The sequence below is a fragment of the Channa argus genome, chromosome 11, assembly GCF_033026475.1.
Source record: "Channa argus isolate prfri chromosome 11, Channa argus male v1.0, whole genome shotgun sequence".
Taxonomy (NCBI): Eukaryota; Metazoa; Chordata; class Actinopteri; order Anabantiformes; family Channidae; genus Channa; species Channa argus.
The window spans coordinates 26,458,538-26,485,561 of NC_090207.1; the positions used below are offsets into that span (position 1 = coordinate 26,458,538).

General features: G+C 39.1%; 1 protein-coding gene across 1 annotated transcript in view; it reads left to right on the forward strand.

Annotated features, from left to right (window-relative positions):
• The first annotated feature begins 14,798 nt into the window (after window positions 1–14,798).
• The window catches only part of nr6a1a (nuclear receptor subfamily 6, group A, member 1a), an 88,308-nt gene continuing 76,082 nt past the window's right edge, over window positions 14,799–27,024 (forward strand). The window contains exon 1 of the mRNA XM_067519974.1: window positions 14,799–14,927. Coding sequence (XP_067376075.1) covers window positions 14,861–14,927 — 67 coding nt within the window. The 5' untranslated portion in view covers window positions 14,799–14,860. The remainder of the gene's footprint in view (window positions 14,928–27,024) is intronic.

Below are 27,024 nucleotides of genomic sequence, written 5' to 3' on the forward strand. Positions count from 1 at the left end.
ACACAATACTACTAATAATAACTAAGTAATGGCAAAAGAAGTGCAATTATGTGTTTTTTAAACTATGAAACATTCGAAACAGTTCAGTAAATGACGGAACAGGAGCAGTGTCGCTGTTCTCACTTCACAGTACCTTGGATGCCGTTTCAGCAGGACAGCGCTTGCTTGTAGAAATGGGAAAGTGTCTTGGCGCCATCATCTGGCCAACACTCATCTTGCAACCCTGTCCCACAGTATCAGCCAATAAAGATCACTGAGCTCTCACTCTCAGCACTCACTCACCATTGGATACTCCATGTAAAGTTCACACCTCTTAGCGGAGGTTTTGCAAAAGCAGCAGTAATGTAAGTGGTGAAATGACTGAATATTGCATCATACATGTTAGATGTTTCGGAGATAAAGTCAGAGAGGCCAGATTGAGGTGGTTTGGACATGTGCAGAGGAGAAACTGTGAATATATTGGTAGAAGGATGCTGAGGTTGGAGCTGCCAGGCAGGAGGTGTAGAGGAAGAACAAAGAGGAGATTTATGGATGTAGTGAGAGAGGACATGAAGTTAGTTGGTGTGAGAGAAGAGGATGCAGAATATAGGGTTAGTTGGAGGCACATGATTCGCTGTGGTGACCCCTGAAAGGGAACAGCCCAAAGGAAAAGAAGAAGACATTTAGCCTGAAGGGATAATGAGCTATAAAGTTTCTTTTTACATAATTTAGGATGATTTGGGGGCTTTAAATATAGAGTTTTCAGTGTCCCACATTTTAGTCAGAGTTGTCTCACATTAGAGAAATACAGATTGTCTGAGCCAACTTGTCATATGTCTACTCTTTGTCTAATCAGTCTGATACCTGCATTTTCACTTTTGGTTTGATTAGGCCACAACCTGGGGAATCATTTTCTGTGGAATAGGGTCCGTATAACAAACCTAAAATGGATTTAGTCTCTTTTAACGTATCTTAAGTCTCTTCTGCAGTATAATCCAAATAAATTAAAAATACAAAACTGAACAGAAGTGATTGCTATAAACAATTGCTATAAAATCCTGTAGGCTACCATTTCATATTAAAACAACCAAATACACAAGAGATCAAATGAAGAAAGATTTTGTTACATTTTTGTTCCTGTTTCCAACTCATGAAGGTTGCTGGTTTGAATGCCTTTATTTTTTTGTCCTTTCGGCTTATCCCGTGACTTCAGGGTCGCGACAGCGGATTATTGTCCGCATGTTGATTTGGCACAGTTTTTACACGGGATGCCCTTACTGATGCAACCCTCCCCAAGTTCTACCAGGCTTGGACCGGCACTGCACAGCTGGGGATGGGAATAGGCTGTTAGGGGTTCAGGGTCTTGTGTGGATAGAATAAAAAGTAAAAAAAATAAGGTAAAAATCCAACAAAGCAACATTTCAATGCAATTCCACCTCAGTAATGCACGATTTCAGGATTATCAGTTATAAGGATCCAACAGTAAATGAGACCGTAGGAAGCTGCTTTAACTACTTGTAGTCCCAAGGTGTCACTGTATGACCCAAGGATCTGTGAAATCAGAGTCTGAAGGGTCCTGGGGGGGGTATCAACAGTGTACTGATGATCATATAAAGATTAAATCTTCCAAAGCTTTGAAGCTTCAAACAAAGTAAGCAGAGGCACATGTGGTGGCTTCTAAAAAAAGCAGAGTGGCCCTTTAGGTTTTCTGAATTAATAAAGTATAGCATAGTTCCAATCTATAAAAACCTTTTTAGTTTTTGTCATTGATTAGGCTTTTTAAGTAAAGAGTAAACACTAACCACAAAGCCATATACCAAACACATCTTGCAAAACTATTGAAACATTTCACAATTTTGCATCAAAACATGCAAAATTGCTCAGTGTTGTAACAGCTGTGAAAGTTCATCATAACACTCATACATGTCATTTCATATAAGAGTAATTTTTACAGTTTTTTTATTTTGCCAGGAACCATAACAGACTACACATACTTGTAATAGAAACCAAAAATGTCTTGTTACTGTGAGGTAAAGGGAAAATCAAACTGCATCCTGTCTCCTATGTGGGTCTGCCCACAGCACCTCACCAAAACCACAAGCATTGTCTTCTGTGAGCAGACAGTGGGGGAAGTAGCGTCTGGAATGACGTATCCAGTCCTGACATGCGCCCTCATCAATATCACCACAGGCCTCCTCCAGTGCCTGGGGAAAGGGTATGTCATGATGGGCTAGTTGATTATACACATTCCAATGCCATGCTGAAAAGTATGTTTCAATGGGATTGAGTTTTAGGGAATGTGGCCACAGGTGAAGTGCCAAAAGTCGCAGGTGATCCACTCCCTCGGTCAAGTAGGTTGTGCAGGGTGAAGAGGAAAGTGATGATGTAAGAAGTGTTATAGGGATTCAGAGTGACGTGATATCTGAAATTCATTTCTTTCTAAAATTCCAGACATCTATAAAGCAATTTTAAATACATTGTGACCAAAATGTGAAGGCAGACATCCACAATTTGCACCTTAAACAGCCAAATGCAATTTCAGATATCTGTAATTAGAGATCTTAACTGGAAAAAGTGCAGCTGCAAATATTCACAAATGTATTGTCTTTATCTGCTGATGTCTATATTTTTCATTTGGGATATCTAAAAAGAACAATATGACTTTACAATTGGATCGTAGATATCTGGTAGTTTTTACTAGTATGAATTTTATTGTAGATATCTAGAATATTCTTTGTTGATTAAATGGCCACTTTTACTTTTTTAAGGAATGTTAAGATATTTTAAGAGTAGCTTTGACTAGTGAAATCAAAGTTGTAGATGTATTGAAAGGCAATTGTACTACTAAGTATGTGACTGTGGATATGTTTAATTATTATTCTGACTGATGGAAAAGTTTGGACTAGGAGAAATGATTTCACGATATCTAAAATTTAATTACAAATACAGGAATGTGGTTTGATTTAATTCTAACACTGCTTGCCTACACTGAATAGATGTTACTGAGTGTTATATTGTCTTTACTAATGATATGCTGTCGCAGTTCCAAGAGAACTATGCTGCTGTCTCATGTGACCTTATCTACAAAGTGTTCCTACTGCTCTGGGGTGAACAGCCATTTTCCTTCTCCAGCATTATTTTATTAAAAAATGTTTTCTCAGTATGAAATGAAATGTTAGTGTAAGTTACAGTAATTATACTTGTTAATGGATGACTGAGCAAAGTGGCCTGACTCTAATCTGTAATACTACCTATTACTCATCCTCTCCCTTATCCTCTTTTTTGGCCTCATCTTCATCCTCTTAAAAATAAACAACTTTTCAGCTTCAAGAGGAAGCATTTGAGAAAGGCACAACAAAACCAAATTAAGCAGCGTGCTGTAAAATCCACAACGCGACCAAATAACAAAAAACACTGCAAAAAGCCACAACAACACCAACATTGTAGCATAGCAACACTAAAAAATGATGCACATTTAGATTTGTACATTTATTTTTAGTTGTTCCCGGAGCCATTTCCATTGTGTTGCGGCCTTTTTCAACGTGCTTCTTAATGCTGCACCTGTTCTGACAAATTGATGAAGTGTTTTTTTTTTTAATTGCTTGTGTTTTGTGTATTTGCATGTGTTTTCTTGTTTTGCAGTGCCTTGAGCTCTCAGGGCCACCATATAAAGCTCTGCTTTCTAAGGGAAGAAATTAGTCATACTGTACCTGTGTTCACCTGTAAGGACAAGGTTTAGTAAACACGCGTATTGGCATGTCTTCCAACAGGAACACAGGGAAAGAAGTTTTGAATGCTGCATCTTATGTAGAGAACTAAAATGCAAAACGTGCATTTTAAAAATGTGTAAAGCAGAGAATATGGTTGTAATTTAGCACAACAGACTGATAGATGGACTGACTGAGTTAGTGGTTTCAATGTTCGTGCCACAGTTAGCACTTCTTGTGTCCTAACCAGAAAAAATAAGGAAAAGAAAGAAAAATATGGAACATTTCAAGGTGGCCAAACAGGCTCAAAGACAGTGTCTGAACAAGACATTTAAGGACAGTAAATCCAAAACACTCTGGGACACAATGAAGAGGAGGACAGGAATGTCAACAAAGCCATTGTATTATTTTAGGTGTCGCTCTGTTGGTAAGGCACTGCTTCAAGTCCCTGTCCCTTCTTGCTATGTATCAAAGTGTCCTTGGGTAAGACACTGAACACCAAGTTGCTCCAGGTGGGTCAGGTGAGTAGCAGTTGCCGTCACTGGTGCGTGAGTGTGTGTGAGTGAAAAGCAACATTGTAAAACACTTTAGATCAAAGCGCCATATAAACAGAGCATTTACCATTGTCACTGACAAGGATTTTGTGGATTTGTTGACAATTTGCAAATGAAATAAACAGTTTTCATCCCCTGGTTTGACAGCGGTGGCAGCTTCAAGAAATGTGCCGTTATACTGTCATTACTGTTGATGAATTCAGGTGGATCTTCAATTCAATTCAATTCAATTCAACTTTATTTTTACAGCGCCAATTCACAACAAAGTCATCTCAAAGCACTTTACAGAATAAAGTCAAGACTATAAACACATATAGAGGGAACCCATCAATTCCCCCTAGGCAACAGTGGAGTGGAAAAACTCCCTTTAGCCAAAGAAACCTCTAGCAGAACCAGGCTCGGGCTGGACGGCCAACTGCCTTGACCGGTTGGGGTGAGTGAAAAGTGGAGAAAGAAAAGAAAAAGAGCAACAAAAGCAACAACAAAACATCAGGAAGGTTGGTAGGACCTGTAGCTGCACACTGGAAGACACACAGCGTGTGAAAGGGACAGAGAGAGGGAGACACAGCAGGAGAAAGACAACTACAGGAGAAAACACACAGAGTTAATGTCATACTGTGGTGACAATTGTGGGGTGAGAGGAGAGGAGCTCAGTGCATCGGGGGGTGGGTCCCCCAGCAGTTTAGGCCTATGGCAGCATAACTATAACTAACTATAAGCTTTATCAAAGAGGAAGGTTTTAAGCCTAGACTTAAAAGTAGAGAGGATGTCTGCTTCCTAAATCTCAACTGGGAGCTGGTTTCACAGGAGAGGAGCTTGATAGCTAATGGCTCTGCCTCCCATTCTACCTTTGGAAATTCTGGGAACCACAAGTAGGCCTGCATTCTGAGAGCAAAGTGGTCAACTAGGATGATATGGTGCTATGAGGTCTTCTATATATGATGGAGCCTGACCATTCAGAGCTTTATATGTCAGAAGCAGGGTTTAAAATTCTATTCCTGATTTTTGGGAAGCTGATGCAGAGAAGCTAGTGAAGGTGAAATATGATCTCTCTTGCTAGTTCCAGTCAGCACTCTTGCTGCAGCATTTTGGATTAATTGCAGGCTCTTTAGGGAGTAACTGGGGCATCCTGAAAGTAGGGAATTACAGTAGTCCAACCTAGAAGTAACAAATGCATGGACTAGTTTTTCAGCATCACTTTGAGACAGGATGGTCCTAATTTTGGCAATGTTCTGTAGGTGGAAGAAGGCTGTTCTAGAGATTTGTTTTATATGTGAGATAAAGGACAAATCCTGGTCAAAAATAACTCCAAGGTTCCTTGCAGTAGTACTGGAGGCCAGACTTATGCCATTTAGAGTAACAATATGGTTGGACAACATATCTCTGAGACTTTTGAGCCCAAATACTATGACTTTCTAACAATGTTGCCTGAAGGAGACATATATAAAGTAAAAAGTATTGGTCCTAACACAGAGCCTTGTGGAACTCTATAGCTAACCTTTGTGTGCATGGAGGATTCATCATTAACATGAACAAATTGGAATCTATCAGATAGATAAGATTTAAACCAACCTAGTGCAGTTCCTGTAATTCCAATTTCATGTCCCAGTCTCTGTAATAAAATGTTGTGATCAATGGTATCAAATGCAGCACTAAGATCTAACAGAACAAGTATAGAGATGAGTCCATTATCTGAGGCCATGAGAAGATCGTTGGTGACTATTACCAGTGCTGTTTCTGTACTATGATGAACTCTGAATCCTGACTGAAAGTCTTCATACAAATTATTCCTATGAAGGTGATCACATAATTGTTTTGCAACTACTTTCAATTATTTTAGAAATAAAGGGGAGATTAAATATTGGTCTGTAATTGGCTAAAACACCTGGGTCAAGACAGGGTTTTTTAAGTAGTGGTTTAATTACACCTACCTTATAGGCCTGTGGTACATAGCCTGTTTCTAAAGATAGATGATATCTAATACGAACGTATCTTCTTCTTCTTTTTCTTTCGGCTGTTCCCTTTCAGGGGTCACCACAGCAAATCATATGCCTCCATCTAACTCTATCCTCTGCATCCTCTTCTCTCAGCAATTGTTTATAGCAATTGCTTCTGTTCAGTTTTGTATTTTTTAATTTATTTGGATTATACTGCAGAAATCTGTGTTTACCTGTTGTGTAAAAAACCCCAAAAGATTTGGAAATCAAAGGTGAAAACTTTAAAAGAGACTAAATCCATTTAGGCACTGTTTGTTATACAGACCCTAATCCACAGAAAATGATTCCCCAGGACGTGGCCTAATCAAACCAAAAGTGAAAATGCAGGTATCAGACTGATTAGACAAAGAGTAGACATATCACAAGTTGGCTCAGATAATCTGTATTTCTTTAATGTGAGACAACTCTGACTAAAATGTGGGACACTGAAAACTCTATATTTAAAGCCCCCAAATCATCCTAAATTATGTAAAAAGAAACTTTATAGCTCATTATCCCTTCAGGCTAAATGTCTTCTTCTTTTCCTTTCGGCTGTTCCCTTTCAGGGGTCACCACAGCGAATCATGTGCCTCCATCTAACTCTATCCTCTGCATCCTCTTCACTCACACCAACTAACTTCATGTCCTCCCTCACTACATCCATAAATGTCCTCTTTGGTCTACCTCTAGACCTCCTGCCTGGCAGCTCCAACCTCAGCATCCTTCTACCGATATATTCACAGTTTCTCCTCTGAACATGTCCAAACCACCTCAATCTGGCCTCTCTGACTTTATCTCCAAAACATCTAACATGAGCTGTCCCTCTGATGTCCTCATTCCTGATCCTGTCCATCCTCGTCGCTCCCAAAGAGAACCTCAATATCTTAAACTCTGCTACCTCCAGCTCTGCCTCCTGTCTTTTCTTCAGTGCCACTGTCTCTAAGCTGAACAACATCTCTGGTCTCACCGTCGTCTTGAAAACCTTTCCTTTCATTCTCGCTGATACTCTTTTATCACACAACACACCTGAGACTTTACTCCACCCGTTCCAACCTGCCTGCACTCGCCTCTTCACCTCTTTTCCACACTCTCCATTGCTCTGAACTGTTGACCCTAAGTACTTAAAGTCTTGCACCTTCTTCACCTCTGCTCCCTGTAACCTCACAGTTCCACTTGGGTCCCTCTTATTGACACACATGTATTCTGTCTTAATGCGGCTAAGCTTCATTCCTCTGTTTTCCAGAGCAGACCTCCACCTCTCTAGATTTTCCTCCACCTGCTCTCTGCTCTCACTACAAATCACAATGTCATCTGCAAACATCATAGTCCATGGAGATTCCTGTCTAACCTCATCTGTCAGCCTGTCCATCACCAGAGCAAACAAGAAGGGGCTCAGAGCTGATCCTTGATGCAGACCCACCTCCACCTTGAACTTCTCTGTCACACCTACAGCTCACCTCACCACTGTCTTACAGCTCTCATACATGTCCTGCACCACTCTAACATACTTCTCTGCCACTCCAGACGTCCTCATACAATACCACAGCTCCAAATACTGCATCTGTTGTTCTCTTTCTAGGCATGAAACCATATTGCTGCTCACAAATGTTCACCTCTGCCCTTAGCCGAGCTTCCACTACTCTTTCCCACAACTTCATTGTTTGGATCATCAGCTTTATTCCTCTGTAGTTGCCACAGCTCTGCACATCTCCCTCACTCTCCAAGATCTTGTTAAACAAATCAGTCAGAAACTCTACAGCCACTTCTCCTAGACACTTCCATACCTCCACAGGTTTGTCAGGACCAACTGGCTTTCCACTCTTCATCCTCTTCAACGCCCTCCTCACTTCACTCTTAGTAATCTTTGCTACTTACTGCTCCACACCAGTCACCTCTTCTAATCTTCGTTCCCTTTCATTTTCCTCATTCATCAACTCTTCTCCTTCCATCTTCCCATCACACTCCTGGCACCTGTCAATACATTTCCATCCTTATCTTTAATCACACTAACCTGCTGCACATCCTTTCCATCTCTATCTCTTTGTCTGGCCAACCTGTACAACCTGTACTCTCTGTAAACTACACAACATTCTCTCTTTTTCAACTTCCACCCCTTCATCTTCTGCTCTGCCTTTGTCCTCTTCATCTTCGTCACCACCAGCGTCATTTTACACACCACCATCCTGTGTTGTCTGGCTACACTCTCCCCTACCAATACTTTACAGTCTTTCAGATTACAGCGTCTACACAAGATGTTGTCCACCTGAGTGCTTCTACCTCCGCTCTTGTACATAACCCTATGTTCCTGCCTCTTCTGGTAGAAAGTGTTCACTACAGCCATTTCCATCCTCTTTGCAAAGTCTACCACCATCTGTCCTTCTGCGTTCCTGTCCTGAAGACCAAACCTGCCCGTCACAGTCTCATCACCTCTGTTCCCTTCACCTACATGCCCATTGAAATCTGCCCCAATCACCACTCTCTCACCTCTGGGGATGCTCTGCATCACTTCATCTAACTCACTGCAGAATTTCTCCTAACTCACATCCTACCTGTGGGGCATAACCACTAACAACATTAAACATCACCCCTTAAATTTCCAGCTTCAGACTCATCAACCTGTCTGATACTCTTTTCACCTCTAGAACATTCCTCACAAAATCCTCTTTCAGGATAACTCCTACTCCTACTCCATTTCTCTTCCTATCTGACCCATGGTAGAACAACTTGAAGCCTGCTCCTAAGCTTCTAGCCTTGCTACCTGGTCTCCTGGACACACAGTACATCCACCTTCCTTCTCTGCATCATGTCAATCAACTCTCTAGCCTTCCCTGTCATAGTACCAACAGTCAAAGTCCCTACTGTCAGTCCTACATTCTTGGCTTTCCTCTTCTCTCTCTGCCTATGAACACACCTTCCTTCTCTCCTTCTTCATCTTCAACCAACAATAGTCCAATTTCCACCGGTACCCTGTATGTTAACAGCACCGGTGGCGGTCGTTGTTAACCCGGGCCCCGACCGATCCGGTATGGAAGTTATTGTTACGATTTGCATGTTTAATTTGGCATGTGTTTTATGTCGGATGCCGTTCCTGACACAACCCTCTGCATTTATCCAGACTTGGGACTGGCACAAGAAGACACTGGCTTTTACCCCCTTGTGGTTGGATTCCAGTACGAACGTATCTATTAAAGGTAAAGCTTCCTTGAGCAGTTTAGTTTGAATAGGGTCTAGCAGACATGTTGTTAGTTTAGATGAGGTAATAATTGAAGTTAGCTCAGCGAGATCTATGGGTAAAAAGCAGTCTAAGAGGGATTGGGGCCTTATTGCTGATTCTAGTACTGTTGTACATGAAGGTCTATCTGTAATATTTGTAATATAATTCTTTTTCTAATAGCTACAATTTTATTCATAAAGAAAGTCATGAAATCATTACTGCTTAGAGTTAAGGGAAAACTTTAGAATCTTTAGAAATTCAAATGTTATTAGAAAATGGTCAGACAGAAGAGAGTTGTGAGGAAATATTGTTAAATTATCAGTTTCAATGCCATATGTAAGGATGAGGTCTAAGCTGTGACTAAAGTGGGTTTATTTACATTTTGGGAAAAACCAATTGAATATATTGATGAATTAAACGCAGTGTTGAGGCAGTTACTGTCAGCATCTACATGAATGTTAAAGTCACCCACTATAATGACTTTATCTGTAAAGGGACTGGAGGATGGTACACGATAACAAATAATAGTGGTTTTTGAGTTTTCCAGTTTGGGTGTGAAAGGCTAAGAGTAAGGCTCCCAAATGAGTTATAACTATGTTTAGGTCTAAGGTTTATTGATAAGCTACAATGGAAGATTGCTGCTACTCCTCCACCTCGGCCTGTGCTTCTAGGAACATGATAATTAATATGACTTGGGGGGGTTTCATTTAGACTGACATAATCTTCCTGCTGCAACCAAGTTTCAATAAGACCGAAAAAATCAAATTGATGATCATTTATTAAGTCATTTACTAACAGAGATTTAGAAGAGAGAGATCTGATATTTAAGAATCCACATTTAATAGTTTTGGGGTTTTGTTCTGTTAGAGGAGTAGTCTTAACTTTTATTAGGTTATCATGATTAACTCCTTTTATGGTCGTTTTTGGTTTACGTAATTTAGTTGGTCGGGGAACAGACACAGTCTCTATAGGTATGTGGGAGTTGTGGGGGGGTGACAGTTGTAAGGACACTGCAGAGAGACGTGTAGGACTGGATCTCTGCATCGTAGGCTCAACTCTGGATTGTCATATTTTTGGTTGTCTAACAAAACCAGCCATATTTCTGGATAAGAAAGCTGCACCATCTAAAGTAGGATGGATGACATCTCTTCTAATCAGCCTATGTTTTCCCCAAAACTGTTTCCAATTGTCTATGTAGCCCACTTCGTTTGCTGGACACCACCTAGACAGCCAGCGGTTGAATGACGAGAAGCGGCTGTACATGTTGTCACTGGTCAGTTTTGGCAGGGGTCCAAAGAATATTACGGTTCCAGTGAACCAACTCAAGGAATCTGGCTCCTATCAGGCAACCTATGTTTTAATGTTCTGCTGATACTCATCATATTCCATTAGTGTCTCCATTAGTGTCAAAAATATATAAAAAAATAAAAAACAATGATTATCACCACATGCCTCTCACGTCTGTAATTATGAAGTCATGAATATAATAGTTTCAGTTTCCATATAAACAGGTTTCCAGCTCAGAAGATGCAGTGGTCACATGCATTTCCCCTTTCTGGACTTTTCTTTTGCATTCAGCCTTTTTCAGCCTAATTTACTCATTTCTAAAATGATTCAGTTAAAGTTCAATCCAAGCCTTATCTAATGGTATAACTCATTTCTTGCTAGTTGAACAGAGATAGTAAAGGTAAATGACTCACTGTCTTCGTCCAACCAGAACCAATGTGAGAGCTCCTCTGGGCTGTATTACTTCACCCCGATTGTTTACGCTGTACACTGCTGATTGCATTACCTGGACTCCCAACCAAGTTCTTTTAAAATACCCTGATGACTTTGCTGATTTTGTTGACTGACTGGGATGATCTCAGCATGTACCAAAGTGAAATGTGATTGGCTAATTGTGATGGTGTGATGAAAATTCTCTTATTATTACTACTAAAAAAACTGAAGAAATCATTTTTGGCCTCTTACCTGATTGTAAGCTTCCTGCAGTAATATCCTAAGGTAGAAATTTGACAGGTGTCTTCCTACAAATTACTGGGAGTCATGACTGATGCCACCCTTTCATATTAAATTTATTACTATGATGATACAATCGCACATTTACTTCCTCTGTAGGGTTAGATCTTCTGCAGCCAGTCATGAGGTTGTTTTTCTGTTTTTTAGGTCAGTCATTCTAAGTTATGTTGTTCTGTACCACTGCTGGATTTAAAGGTCTGTCTTTGAAAATTTATTTTAAATATATCGTCAACTCCATATCTGCTTAAACATAATAGGTGAATCTTTAGAAATGTCTTTTCTAGCAGCTCACAACAAAAGCCTGGTTAGACCTGCGAACAGCATCTTTTCTTACTCACATGGTTTATATCAATGTTTGCCCTCTACCACACATTTAAGAGTCTCTCAATTTAAACAGAACAGTATGCAAATTCTTTTTTATATAAGTCTATAATGTTCAGGACAAGGCAATATGAGATGTGAACTTAAAAATGTATTTTCCTGAATGTGATCATTGTGAGTGGGATTTTTTGTGTATTTACTGATGTTAATTAATTGGGAAAATAATTAACTGCAGTTTGTAGTATTTAATTCAATTCAACTTTATTTATATTTCACTACAAAGTTATCTCGGGGCACTTTACATAATAAAGTCAAGACTATAAAGATAAGTAGAGAAAATTCAACAAATCTCCCTGGAACAAGCCTTGGGCAACAGTGAAGAGGGAAAACTCCCTTTAACAGAGGAAACATCCAGGAAAACCCTGCTCAGGGTGGGTGGTCATCTTTCCTATCCAGTTGGGGTGAGTGGATAGTGCAGGATGACTGATAGACCCTGAACGACAGGTGAGAAGTTACACTGCACAATGTCAGTCATTTATTCTGGCTCAGAACCATGTCTCTGGCCTGGGGATGGACCACAGGACTTCATGCAGTTGTTCTACAAATAGAGGTAATTTTACAGATTTAGAGGTGTACATTCTGTAATATTGTATTGTCCATTTTACAATAATAATTTTTATCCTGTCCCCTGCAATATGCAGAGGCATTTCACTGTGTACTTTTACTCTACTGTAACTTTCAGGTGTAACTTTCTGAATGTCCTGATTATAGAGGCCTCTGAGTATGAGTCCAAAACATGATCTAAAACTGTAACTCTAACTTCATCTGATGTGACAGCTTATCGTCTTCCTCGTCCTCTTCCCCTCAAGTGCTGCCATTTATTACTAAGGTCACATTCAGCTCACATATGTCTTTTACCCTGTGTTGTTTTTGTATTCAACACAGTTCCTGACTACACACTTATCTGTGCAGTTTTTACTTGTAGCGTGTTAATGACGACAACAGTGTGTTTGTTGTGTTTAACTTTTGTGGCCTGTGCATTGCTATTTTTTATTTATTTTTATTTAATATTATTTATTTTTTATTTATTGCAAAAAGAGTCCACTAGACTGGACAGATATTTGTAATTCAGTTCTGCCTCAAAAAGGCCAAATGACTTTTTCCATTCAGGTATAAATATTCTTACTAGGAAAAGTCCCATTAAAGATATAAAGTCAATTGTAACTATTCCAGATATATCAAATAAAAATAAAAAACATTCCAGATATCCATTACTTAATTTTGAATATATAACATACATTGTGACTAGCAATAAAGTAAAAATGCTATTTCAGATATCTATAATTAGGAGTATAAACAATGCAACTGCACAGATGTGCTTTAGAAAAATTTAGGATTTATTTTTCACTTCTATCTGGAATAAAATTATGACTAGTAACAATTGGATTGTAGATGATAAATGTACATATACTGTAGATGGAAAATTGAAGTTTCTCCTTGAAAGAATGCTATTGCAGATGTCCAGAATTTTCATCTATCCAAAATGAGGTTGTGGATATCGGAAACCGAATGGCAAAAGTGACATCATTCGAACTAGAAAGAATCACGTGGATGTCTGAAATGTTCATTTTGATTAGGAAGAATTGCATTACCTGCAACAGATTTCCAGTCTGTCCAATAAATCTCAAAAACAGCCACTTAAACTTTTAAGTTTTGTTGTAGATATCTTGAATACAATTTTTACTAAAAAATAATGTGTGGATTATTAATTGTGGATATCTCTATCGATTTATTATCATTCTGACTAATGAGAATACTAAGAATACTTTGAAGTCAGGAAGAGAATACTTTGACTAAGAGAAATGCAATTATGGAGATCTAAAATTTAATTACAGCTGGGAGTGTGGTTTGATTTAATGTTAACACCGCTTGCCATATGCACTTTGTTGAAATGAAACATACTTCATAGTTTCCATATAACCCGCCCAGCACCAAAAAATAAATTTGTAAAAATGTGTTCATTTGTTTATTCACCAATTTCAGACATATAATCTATACTGGAGGAAAAGTTAATTCTGATCCATTTGCTCCCAGTGAAACTTAATGCCAGAGCTAACCTTATAACATATTGTTACAATCCCAGCATAAGTTTATAGTCGCCTTCCAGAAGCAAACTAGTTTATTAGCATTAAGGAGGAAGGGGTACGAGACTCCATATCCCACAATGCTTAAAGAGAGAAGTTCGTCCGTTGCATAATCTCTGTTGTGTGTTTGAGCTACCTTCAGGTCATGTGGGAGTAACCGAAATTCATACTGTTAGACCAAATATAGCGGGAAGAAGTTCTTGAGATGACATAATATATCTATTGATATAGCTTTTAAATATTGTCATGTACAAACATCTTTAAATACATATTTAAATTCAGGCAATATGAGATATTGAGTCATGTGTTTAATAACCCATAAGATAACTAGTAGCTTATAGCCTAGCTTAACAACACATTAACAAGTCATGCTCTGCACATCTTTAACAAAAACGTATGACTTCCTACTAAAATGTGTAACCCTGAAGCAATATTGCAGTTCTTTTTTGGTGGGGGTTAGTTTTGTTCTTGCTGGTCTTAGTTGAATTGACTATTAATATAACGCTAAGTAGACAAGTTAAAGAAACGGAGTTGAGAGATAGACTGTGTCATTTATTTATTTTGTTAAACGTTCATATTCTTGTTTTAACATTTGAACTTTTTTATTTTTTAACTTCTTATACTTCTGAATCCGTTCACAAACGAAGAAGACGCTGTTCTCCACTGTCCCATAGCCAATAAAGGCACCACCCTGGGGGTGTGGATCCAATTACTCCCCGTTGACTAGAAGCAATAGATTTCAACATGGGACAGCGGTGCGGGCAGTGAGCCATCCAGCTTCCACGACGAATGCAGCGCCAGCTCGACCAACTTCAGTCTGTACTATCCCCTTCCTCGTCACTGTCATCGCACCATCATCGTCTTCATCAGCAGCAACAGTGTGAAGGTTTTCCGGGGCGGTGAGAGGCGACGACGGGCTGACTCGGCATCAGCCCATGCGGGGAGGATGGAGGTAGACAAGAGGACGAATGGGTTCGACTACACGGAGAGAAACAACACCAAGTCCGTTACCGGTAAGAAAACACCACGGAGCATGATCCCGCACGGCCTCTCTCTCACGCGTACACACGCACACATTAGGTGTACACACCTTTCCTTACCTCCAACCTAACAGCATGTCCGCCTTCATTTGGATTAGCCCCTATCAGGCGTCCATAACTGCTGCAAACCGCAGTCACAGCTGTGTCCTACCTGCTGCTGGGTGCAGGAGAAGACAACTGTGCACTGAGAGTCAAATTCATTTGAATGCTGAACGTGCTAACTGACTAACAAATGTTAGTTGACAAGTGCAGTGACAGGACGGGACCGGGGTCACACCTGGTAGGACAGAATTCATTTAGGGTCACTGAAGTTTGTCTTATTGTCTTTGTTTCGCATCATTAGAACTAATTTGGTTGTGTCTATTATTTGCTTCTGGAGGTGTGTGTGTGTGTGTGTGTGTGGGGGGGGGGGGGTGCGTGCGCGCGCGCGCGAGCGCACTTAGGCAGCTGGACTCGCTGAGAACAGAGTTCGGAATGTTTTTATTTGGAGGTGGTCAGTCAGGCTCAGGGAGGTCGTAAAAGGTGAACTTTTGAACTTGGAGAAGGCCCTGAAGATACTAGATTTTTAGTCTGCGTGCGCTGCACAGGGTGGGAACGATAAAAGGAAAAGCGACATTAAGACATGATTGTTCACAGCTGGTTGATTTTTCCATATCTGTCTCGAGAGGAGACTGGTTTGGCTGTTGAGGCAGTATGATGGGAATCATGGCTACAAACCACCTCACTGTCAATCTGCACAGTTCTTTATTATTCCGTCCTATATTCCACGCTGACCAGTTCCAGCCCAAACCGCTGGACCTATGTCCCACAATGCCTTGCAGCATTGTCTGTCCTGGGCGCCAGTGGCTCACCGTGCCCCCATGAGTGACTGACATTTCCAAGATTAAAATTCCTTTAACTCTCCCTGCTCTGAGCACACTCACCATATGTGGACTCTGAGATGGTCTGCTCGACTTCTTTATATCTAGAAAACACATCATCGTTCTGTAATGTTGGCATTTTCACAGATCATTTATGAAAAAACAACTTAAATATTTAGATTAAAAACTGTAATCACAGATGTTCATGAAATTAATTGTTAAATTGCATCCATTTGTAGGACAGAACATGAATTTTGATAAATATTATTGCTTTAAGTCATTCACTGGTTCTTCTGAAGATGAACTTTTAAATTAATGTCTGACATTTAATTTATTCATTTAATGTAATCATATTAATTGAGTTTTGATTTTCCAAAAAATAAATGTAACATTTTTCTGGTTTAAAATAGAATTTTATATATAAGGAGTAATAAACAAATACCTAAACAATACAAATCCAGACACAAAGGGATAAATGATAAAAACTCTTTAACCCTGGATGTTGTTTTATTTTCAAATTGTCAATTTGCAGTTTCAGATATTTCTTATTCAAGCTAATCCTAAACTGATCAAAGATGACTCGCCAATTTACTCAGTTGGTAAGGCAGTTGTCCACAGGTCCACAGAGTCAGTGGTTTGATCCCTGGTCCTGGCTTCGTGTTAAAGTGTCCTTGGGCATAAACTGAACCCCAAGTTGCTCCCATTGGGTTAGGTGAGAACTTTTTATGGTGTGTGTGTGTGAAGCAACATTGTAAACCGCTTCGATAAAAAGCGTGTTTGTTTTTTTGTTTTTTTTGTCTTACGTGGCAGTGAAATGCGAAAGTTTTGGAAAGCACTGAAAATGTGATGAGCATGGACAAATCTTTTTCACTGACACTAGAAGCTCAAGTCATGATTTGCTTATTCAACATTTTTAGCAGCTTTAGAGAAAAAAAAAAAAACGATATTACTGATGCTAAACTTGTTCACTTGTCTCTGTCAGTTCACATTGTTGCATAGAAACAAAGCGGTGAAGCCTCCTTCCTGCCTCAGGATGACATAACCACATTTGAAGAACAAACTCACTTTCCATTGACCTTTGAATTGACCAGGAATTTGGCTCTTGTGTTAATGTAATTGAATTCAGAGGAAGAAGGAGGAAGACAGGCTGGATGGAGTGGTTAACTATTTGTGTGGATCGGTGTTTGGGCCTCTGGTTTGCAAGCTGGCACGGTGGGGACATTTGGCTTAAAGAAAGTGCTTTGTCAGCCCCTGTCCTTTTTTTAAGGAGGTGGTGGTGGTGACGAGGGGGTGTCCTGTCCCTTGGGACAGGATAAAGGGGACGGCTGGCAGTGGGTGGAGCAGAGACAGGATGCAAAAAACCCCTGCTGTGATGCTTAAATGATAAGCCAGGAGGAGTACAGTAGAAGAGGGGGAGGGGTGCTGCTGCTGGTGAGTCAGGAAAGGAGGGGGGCAAGGCAGATGTGATCCATCATATTGTGCTTTCTTCTTCTTAACTTGCCTCCCTCCTCAATCAGGTTGTTGACATAAATGTTTAATATTGTTAGAACATCTCCACAATATATAATTATTTTTCACAATGGGCCGAAACAATCAATTATTTAAGTAATCTACAGGCTTTAGTCTGTGAAAAATCGGAAATAATTAAAAAAAGGCCACGTTTTCAAATGTCTTGTTTAGGCCAGAGTATTCAGTAGCATATTCTTGCCTGGAACCATGAGAATGACACATTCTTTATAACATAATCCATTTGAACTATTTGTGTTTTAATATATAAAATTTGTGGTGAAGAACGACTCACAGTACAGAGCCTGGTTTGTAGACCTAAATAAATTTCACAGGTATTTGAAGAAATTCCAGTTACTCCATTCCTTTTTAGAATTAATGGAATTCTTGAAATCCATGCATTTTTGTTTCCAGCTTAAAGGATTCTTGAATTAAAAATTTGATCCAGAATGAAGCTAAATCCATTATAAGACTGTCAAGGCCTGATGCTGATCAAACATGTTCTACAGTATCACGGGCAATTTAGTATGAAATGTTAAAATGACAAGTGACACAAGATCAGACACTGTTCTCCGGTTGCATAGATATTTTTTCCTAAACAAAATACACTAGACTCTCAGGGATAACAGAGAAGAAACCTACATCTTAAGACATTCCAGATTCAAGAAGATAATTCTCCTCTCAAGCTAATTTGCATTTCAAACAAAGTGATTTATCTCCCAGCATGTTCCACAGCAGATGTTTTTTTTTTTTTTTTTAAAGCATTTGAAAGACTTAATTTTGATGAATGATAGAATGTGAAAGCGTGTCACCACAAGGAGGGCCTCTAGTTACTGGAAATGCAATTTAACACTGGTATAGACTGGAACTCTGGATTTTGTCAGCACTAATAAAAATAGGCTAATAAGTAATTCTCCAGTTTTTATCTGCAGTGTTTCATTATAAAGGTGGCTAGAGAAGGCAGTTTTATTATTTTCTTACCACCTTCTAACCAAATTTAATAAGAACATCAAATCTAAATGCATTAAAGAAAAGTCAGGCATTATTAATTAGCATATTATATTTTTTTTAAAGCACATTTTAGATGCATGCACTACTTTTACGTGAGTAAAGATTATGTGTTACTTCTACCTATAGTGGAGTACTTTGTTAATAGATTTCTGTACTTTAACTACCTCTGATAACTTGTCCTTTTGAAATATCAAGTCATGATACTGTTCCTGGTTGTTGTTAATATGTATAATTGTCCTTCAATCTTGCCTTGTGGACTGTGGGCTAAACTTGGTTGTTGTAGCTGTTGTGTTCAGCCAGTGCAGATTTGTGGTTTAATATCCAGTTCTCTTTTAGATTTATGTCCAGGAGTTGTCATTATATGAGCTGTTTTTGATTAAAACACTTGCAAGGTGACTTTTATTTGTGCACAGTTAGAAAAAATAGTTTCAGGAAGAACCATCTGGTATTTAGAACAAACCGTTGTACAGTAGATATTAGGGAGGAAGCATTAAATGTTTAAAAAGTGGGGTAAATAAAAGGTGAGGACCTTGTAGGGAACAATGTGTGTGTGATCAGAGTTGCGGCAGCATGGGGGGGGCACCCTTGTCACTGAGGGCATACAGATGACATTTTCAGATCATCCCATTCTGTTGACCTATTAGCACAACATTGAGTCACACTGCAAAGTCAGCACAACCACATTATCATACAAAGACCCTCTATCCTCACAGTCTGAGTCAGTAATTTAGTTACTGTTAGATTCTACAGTCCATGGTTATTAGTAATTTACCAATAAACTCAGTATTGATAATCTGCATGCTGTTCTCAGATAATGGGATTTTTGTACCTGTTTAAAATAAATTTGCCTAATTATTCTGATTCTAATGCAGTGTTGCTTCAAATGCTGCTGCAGGAACCTGAAGAGATCGGAGACAAATTATACTGAATGAATGAATACATTTTTCTCAAAGTTCTGAAATCATTAAATGTGGTCAGCACACATGCAGGTGTTTAAGAACACAGGCTAAAGATGGCAACATTTTTAAAGCATCTGGTCTGATAACTGGCAGTTTTCTTACAGAGACACAAAGATAAAAAATACATTTTTAATTTTTGTATTTAACTAACTTTAGTTTCTCAATTTTTAATTAATTTTTTAATTTCAACAAATAAACAAATGCAGAGTCTCTTATTTTTAGCATGTGACTGTAAATCAACTCTATTTCATTATTTTTATTTTTGCAAATTGTATCATCAATGTAGAGCTGCATCTGAGTTACAGGTGATTTATTTTTTTTTAACTCTAATTGCATCTACAAATGTATTAATAATGTGCAAATGTATTTGTAATATTTATTAATAAATAACAAAAAGCCCAAATCAGATCATGACATGGTCCCTTAACCACCAGTGTTGGATTTGTATTTATTTTTTTAAAGTAGTGTTAATTTTACAGAAGTAGCCTGTTTAAAAACTGTTACAAACACTAAATCTTTGCATAGTGAACTGAAAATATTTGTAATAAAAATCCCAAAGTGAAGGAAAGAGAATTTGTGCAAATTATAACAATGTCAATTTAGGTAACAGATTCTATTGAATTACATTAAATTTAAATTCTACAGCCAAATATCTTAATAACAAATTTCCTTCAGTGGGTCTTATAATTTGTACAACCTGTATAACAACAATCCACTGCTATAACCCTGCCCCCCATCAAAAAAAGACTGAAAACCATAAACCCCATCCCTCATAATGATGAATATTTTCAAGGTTAATTAATGACTAAATGTGTGAACACAGTTTTACTAGAACATGTCAAACTTGTTTTTAATTTTTTTTTTTTTCGAGCAGAAGTCTAAAGAACTTATCACGTGTGCAGAGGTGAATGTAAGTACTGTTCTCATTTTCTTTAGAATGTATCAAATCAGTCAGTAATAACTGATTTGATAACCCTGTTTTAGCTTCAAAAGCATTCCGAATGCCTTATTTGTTCTGACTCTGAGCTCTGCTCTCGTCACCACCCAGCTCAGAGCTCTTCCCTGAGGCTGTGCTTGTGACTTTTTGTTGTTGTTGTTGTGTGTGAACTGTGATGGACACATGGGGGGAGGTGGCAGTGAGCGCTATGGGAACAGTGACCAGGGTCAGCGGGATGTTGCTCTTGAAGCATTAATGGCCCACTCTCTGCTGACCTCCACGTAACCCAGCAAAGTATTTACAGCCTCCACTTGATCCATGAGCTACAGGCTGTGGTGGCAATGAAGCTCTCTGAGATGATTGCTAGCTTGATCCTGGCACAGCTGCTAATGAGCTGCAGGGGAGGATGAGAGGTGAAAGCAGTTTGCTGCCATAAACCAGATTTTGAGGGGAAATGTGTGACTGTAAGTATGGGGGGACAGTTGGTACAGTGAAGTTGGTGATATGCAGGCCATGCTTTTGTCAGGCCTCTGTGATATTCAACACATAGCCTAGCCAGAGGCCATAAACGTCTTCAATTTGAGTTTGAATTTGGGTGGAGGATGAGTTTACAGGCAGCTGTAAAACACTGAACTTGGTATGTAGGGGCAGGATGGCTTTCCTGTGAAAGTACAGCACTGAAGGATGCAGTTGTTTTGGGTTAATAAAAAAAGCTGTTTAAAAACCCTGTGCATCCTATGGGGATGGACATGTTCTCCTTTTAGCAGTCATAACTGTTAGCTGTCACTAATGTTTGAATTAAAAATAAAAGCGAAATTCACAGGTTATTTGACTGGTTTGTTAAATGCAGAGGCGTCTTTGCACTGACAAGACAAAAGCAGAATCCTTTCACCCTCAGTGGGTCACAGACAAAACTAACCACTAGGCACCACAGTCATTTCACGGTCAACAGAAAAGGCCCACAGAGCTGTGCACATTGATTCTTTTAGCAGAAATCTGCTAAACAGTTACTGTTGTCATGACCTCAACACACACATGTGCACACACATGTAAGCACGCAAACATTCCCTGATTGCTCACTTATCTTAAGTTTGGTATCTTTCAACATTTTTCCAGTTAGTAAGATCAAAAAGTGTGTAAATGTAAGAAAATAATTTTCCCTCAGCCCAAGGTGACATCAACAATCCAAAAGCCAAAGATATTAATTTTACTATTATTGGTATAAAGACACAGTGTAAAATATGGAAATACAATATTATAAACTAGTATATTTAAGTTAATATTATATATGCTAATATTTGGATGATATTTAATTTATCATTGTTTTACAAAGTAATAGCAAATTGTATTAGTACTAGCCTATTGCAGTAAAATGGTTATTACTTGCATTGAAAAACAGAAAACTGAAAAATTTGAGGAAAAACCCAACATAAAAGCCCTGATTTAGTCATCATTCATTGTTTAGTCACTTTACATTAATGTTCCTAACAGCTTCATCTATAAATGACCACGACTGTGCTGGGGAAGCCATATCTGTGATATCTGCTATACGTGATGGTTAGTTGAGTTAAGGACAAAGGAACCAGTGTGTTGTAATAGAATCTACTGATGATGAAAAGTGAAGATTTCATCGTTGAGCTCCATTAATATCTACAATAGGCTCGGTCTGTTTTTGCATGGCAAAGCATTACAGACTGTAAAAGATAGGACAGTGACTGAAAATCTAAACCATTTACTGTAGGACACTTACATTTTTATCAACTATATTACTGCTTGATTTACATTAAACCTGTGCATTTAACTAGAAACGTTAAAAACCGGTTGCCGGTCTGAGCTGCAGTTTGCAAAAGCTTGCAGAGTTTAGAATTCACATTGAGAGCAGCATTGAATTCTTTAAAGCTGTATCCCTGTTGGCAAATGGTCTCAATCAATAGACTGATAATGATGCTGTTAGTGTCCTTATATTTTTCCTCTTATTCATGTTGCTTGGATCTGGTCTTTTTACATTTACATTTAGCCAATTAGTAGACGCTTTTATCCCAAGCGGCTTACAAGCGAGGTACAAGGCAAGCAAAAAGCTAAGTCAAGGAGAAAACCTCCTATCAGAAGAAGGATTTACGTTTCATGAGATGAAAGAGCAGAAAGGAAGTTTTTATTTTTTGTTTAATAGGTTTAAGTGCATAGGAAAGTGCGGAAGAGTTCTGTTTTCAGCATTTTTTTTTTTTTAATATTTGGAGTGAGTTTACTGAACATGTAGAGTTTAGTAGCTTGTCCCGCCGTAGTGGCATCATTGAGCTGAAGAATTTTGCTTGGTGTCTTCTGTGCGGTGGTGGGAAAACCAGACATTGTTCATTGGTGGAGCGGACGGGAAGGATATTAGACCTGAATGAGGGAGTAAAGGTAAGAAGGAGCCGTTGATTTGACCACCCTGTTGGCAAGAGACAGAGCTTTGAACCTGATGCGAGCAGCTACATCCAGTGTAGAGACCTTTTTATTCTCAGATCTTATCTGTGTGTTAGGGTCTGCTGCTGGCTGGAGACATTTCCCTTTATGTTCTTCCTCTCTGCATCTTTTCTTATCAACACGGGTTCCCTTTGGTGGTGACTAAAAATGTTATTTCTTTATTCGGACAACCTGAAATTAACAGATTGTGCCGTCTGACCTACGGTTCACTTTAGTTTTATGCTGTTTCCTGGTAAATTTTATTTCAGATAGTAGTTCGTTTTTCTTTGTGTTTGTTTCAGGATAACAACCCTGGTGATGTTCAGACTCCTGCCACAAGTTGTGAGGGAAAGTAATCAGGCTGGTCATTGAGGGAAAAGACAAACATTTGAGTTTACAGGAAAGCGGTCTAAAAGAAGCTAAGGTATTGTGTCATTGCAGGTCCCCAGAAAAAGTGTTGACATGAATGTCTTGCACAGAAGTTACTTAAACAAAAGCTTTTGTCATTAACCCTGTTACTGTAAATGCCCTTGTTTCATTGTGTTTGAACATTGAATGTTGTTCTTTTTTTTGTATTCCCTGCATTTGTGTGCATCATTTTGCCACTTTACCAATTTCTGTACTTTCTTAGTGGCAAAAGAGACTAGACAGAAAATGTGCATGACAGATTTTAAAAAGAATTGATTCCTTACATGGATGAGCTAACTGAACAGCCCAATTACAGACCCAGGGGCTCCTGGGCCAGCGAAGTGCTGTGTTACACATAGCAGTTCCTGTGCATGTTTTTTTTTTCTTGAATAAGCTCAATTTAAATACGTTTTCACATAATTTATCCATGATTTGACCAGTTTTCACCACGATGGTGTGCCAGGGTTTTACTCTGGTCAGCATACGTCAAACAAGGTTAGGAGATACAGGTAAGTCTGAGCTGAGATCACCAAGAAGTCAGCTAAATGTGAGAACCACTGTGGCTCCACAGGGAGATGCTCTGACTTTGCTTACTTAAATTTTGTAAGATGATGATTGATCAGATGCCTGCGATAGACTGGAGTTTGCCCAGTGCAGTACGCTCATTGCCTCTGTGAGGTAGTAAAGCTCTGACCCCTGGTATGATGAAAGGAAAGTTGCTCCTTTGAACGTGTCATCTGGGGGTGAAGGAGCCCCCGCCATTCTGGCCACAGCATGACCCTCTGCCCTGCTGCCCACTGGGATTAGCTCAGATAAAGACATACATTCATTAGGTTAACATAACACACACTGATGACTGCACTATGAAAAAGACTCAAGGGTCATAAAAAGTGGCCTTCACCCCATTGTTTGACTCTAAAGGCTGCATTGTAGCCTCTTTAGAGGGTTAACTTTGCTCTATGAGTGAGTGATCAAATTAACTTAAATATTGTCAATGATTAATCATATTTTCCCAAAGAAGGAAATGTATGCTGTAAAATGTCTGCAAATCTATGCTGTTATACTATCTTTGGTATACATGTCACATTAGCTCATTAAAATGACTGATAGGAGCTACATTTATTTTCTACCTAACATAAACACTGTCCCCTGATTTGCACTGGATATCTGTACCGTGGTAAAAGGAGGCTTGGTTATAAATTACTAGCTGAGGCTCAACCGTCATTTTTGTTTTCTTTTTTGCAGTTTATTGCCTGTTTATATTAACTTTTGTTTCACATTGCGCATTTATAAAAACAAGGCTCTGCTCCGCTCCATGTGCTACAGTGCCATTCTAATGTACTACATATGATTGGTGTCCTGTAGGGTGACGGCCCAAACCTAAAGGATGTTCATATGCACCCACCAATAAAAACCAATAGTCAGCACTGTCCTAGTGTACTCTCTGCTTGTTGAGTCAGTGCTGTTTGCTTTTATAAACTGGATTTAATATTGAACCCCAAACGGCATAGAAAAAAATGAATTGTGACCCGTTTAGCTTTTGATATAGTTTGAATTACATTTTGTGAAGAACCGAGCTGGATTCAGGACATGTTTAGCTCAGCTTTGCAAAGCGTAGCTGTTTTAACCTAAAACAGAAACGGATTGGTTTTTTTTTTGCTGCTCAGTGACATTGGTACCAAATGTGTGAACTTCTCTGAAATGAAAAGTGACCTGCATTGTAAATCAAGTAGTTGTACAACATAAGTTATTTTACCACAAATTGTGAGCTCCATGTGACCTTGTGCACGGATTTAAATAACAGAACCAGTTCAGTGCTTTCTTGTCAAACTAACCACGTCTTTACTTTGTCCAATGATATGATATTATGACTTTTTTTATTATTAAAACCTACTATTTAATTTCTTGCACTCTGTGTATTATACACCATTAGAAATCTGAGCCCAATCTGTTTGTTATGATGGATTCAGCAGAGCAATTTTGCAGAATATAAGAGCCTAGATTATATGTATTATGGTACTTGCAATAAAGTCCTAGAATCCCCCCACCATATAGTATATAAATTCCTTCAGTTCATCCAGCATGTCAAGACTAAACCAACAGACCATCCTTAGTGTAGATCTCCTTGATACAGTTACCCTTTCTAGAGCTCTAAATATTCCCAAAAGTGCTGTAAAATGAGAAAAATCTAGAATCTCCAATACTCTTCCTAGAACTGCTCCTCTGACCAAACTGAGCAACTGGGCGAGAAAGACCTTAGTCAGGCAAGTGACCAAGAACTGTGGTCTGTGAACTTGAGTGGTGCCAGGAGGCAGCACCATGGGGCGGTGCGCCTTGTCAGCCAGAAGCAGCGGGGAGGACAGAGTGGACTTTGTGCTGTGCTGTGTAACACAGCAAGGTCAAGGGTCAGGTGTAGAGGTCAAATGGATGACCACTTAGCAGCCTGCGTAGCCAACACTCAAGTTCCTTCACAATCTGTCATAAGCAATACTCACCACGCTTTTAAGAGAGTCTGACCCTGACTAGAGTAGAAGACAGACCGCTATCACTGTGCGTCAGGTTTAAGGTGGATCCCATTCAGTTGTTCAATCTGACATACATTAAGTAGAGAATAGCTACTTGATCCAACTTCTAAAGGTTCTGGTTGAAGTCTATTAAGTTTAGAAGCTTAAACTATTCATATAGATGTTAGGAGTAACAAGGTGATTGTTCTGGAATTGACATGACAGGATTTTGCCAGAGCGAAGATATAGCTGCAGGAGTTTCTGGTACTTGAGGTGCATCGGCATTACAGAATGGTATCTCTGCATCTTCCTTCACATACAATCTTAATACAATAAATTACAAGAGTTGATGTTCATTAGTGAACAGCTAAAGTTCAACATGCTGCTGTCTACCACATTTAGAATTTTAACCAATAAATATAGTGGTCAGCTGTTCGCTCAATGTTAAGAGTTTAGAGCATTATTTTTGGTTGGCAAAGGTGTGTGAACCCAAATTTTTTGCATTCAAACTCCTAATTTTTACTCTCCTATGCATCAGCTTTCCATGCTCTACAGAACTTGGCTGTGAAGGACGATTTTCCCTTTTGTGCGGACATTTGACTGTTGTCATGTTTGCATGTGTTTCCTTTTTGGCCAGAACTCTGTAACCCATTTGCTGAGGTCTAATTAGATGTTATGCAGCAGAGTTAACCTGTTAAAGAATATTTAATAATTAAAAATAATCTCGCTCGTTCATTAGTGAGGATTATTTTTGGTCCGTATGGAGATTGTTTTTATCGCCCAGCTCTACTCTCCAGTTTAGTAGATCGTTCACATTCACTGGAGGCAACATTGACCCCATAAAATAACAATAAGGCTTTAATAGTAAAAGCTAGATACAGCAGCAGCCCTGCTGTAGCCAGGTGGTTGCATAACAGTTGCACCCTCTCCACTTGGTTATAACCCCATCTGCTCCTTTAGGGCTGTCTGAGACAAACTGAAACTCCTTGCTTTCATGCATGGTTGTCCTTGCTGGAGGATGGGGGATCGAGTGGTGCCCAAAGGGTAAAACCGTTGTCTCTGGTCTGACCTCAGCTAGCACAGGATTCATTATGTCCTGCTGCAGAGTGAAAACAATGGTCCTTCTGTGGCTGCTGCTTCCTCTCATCCATCTTACAGTTGTAAGGAGTGATTGATTAATGGATTGATTGAACAGAGAGCTGACGTTCTATAACCAACAACTATATTGTTGTAATCTCACCAGCCATTTCCCATGTGTGCTGTTGTTACTGTACTAGACGAAGCTTCTGAGCTTCATTCGTGTTCATTCACTGCCCAGTAAGAAATCCATTAGACATGAAGTGGTGCCAGCAGAACATCCAAAGTTTCATGTTTCTCAGCAGTTTCATATCAGCAGGGTTGTGTGATATGAATACAATTTTGTATCTCTAATCAGTTAATTTC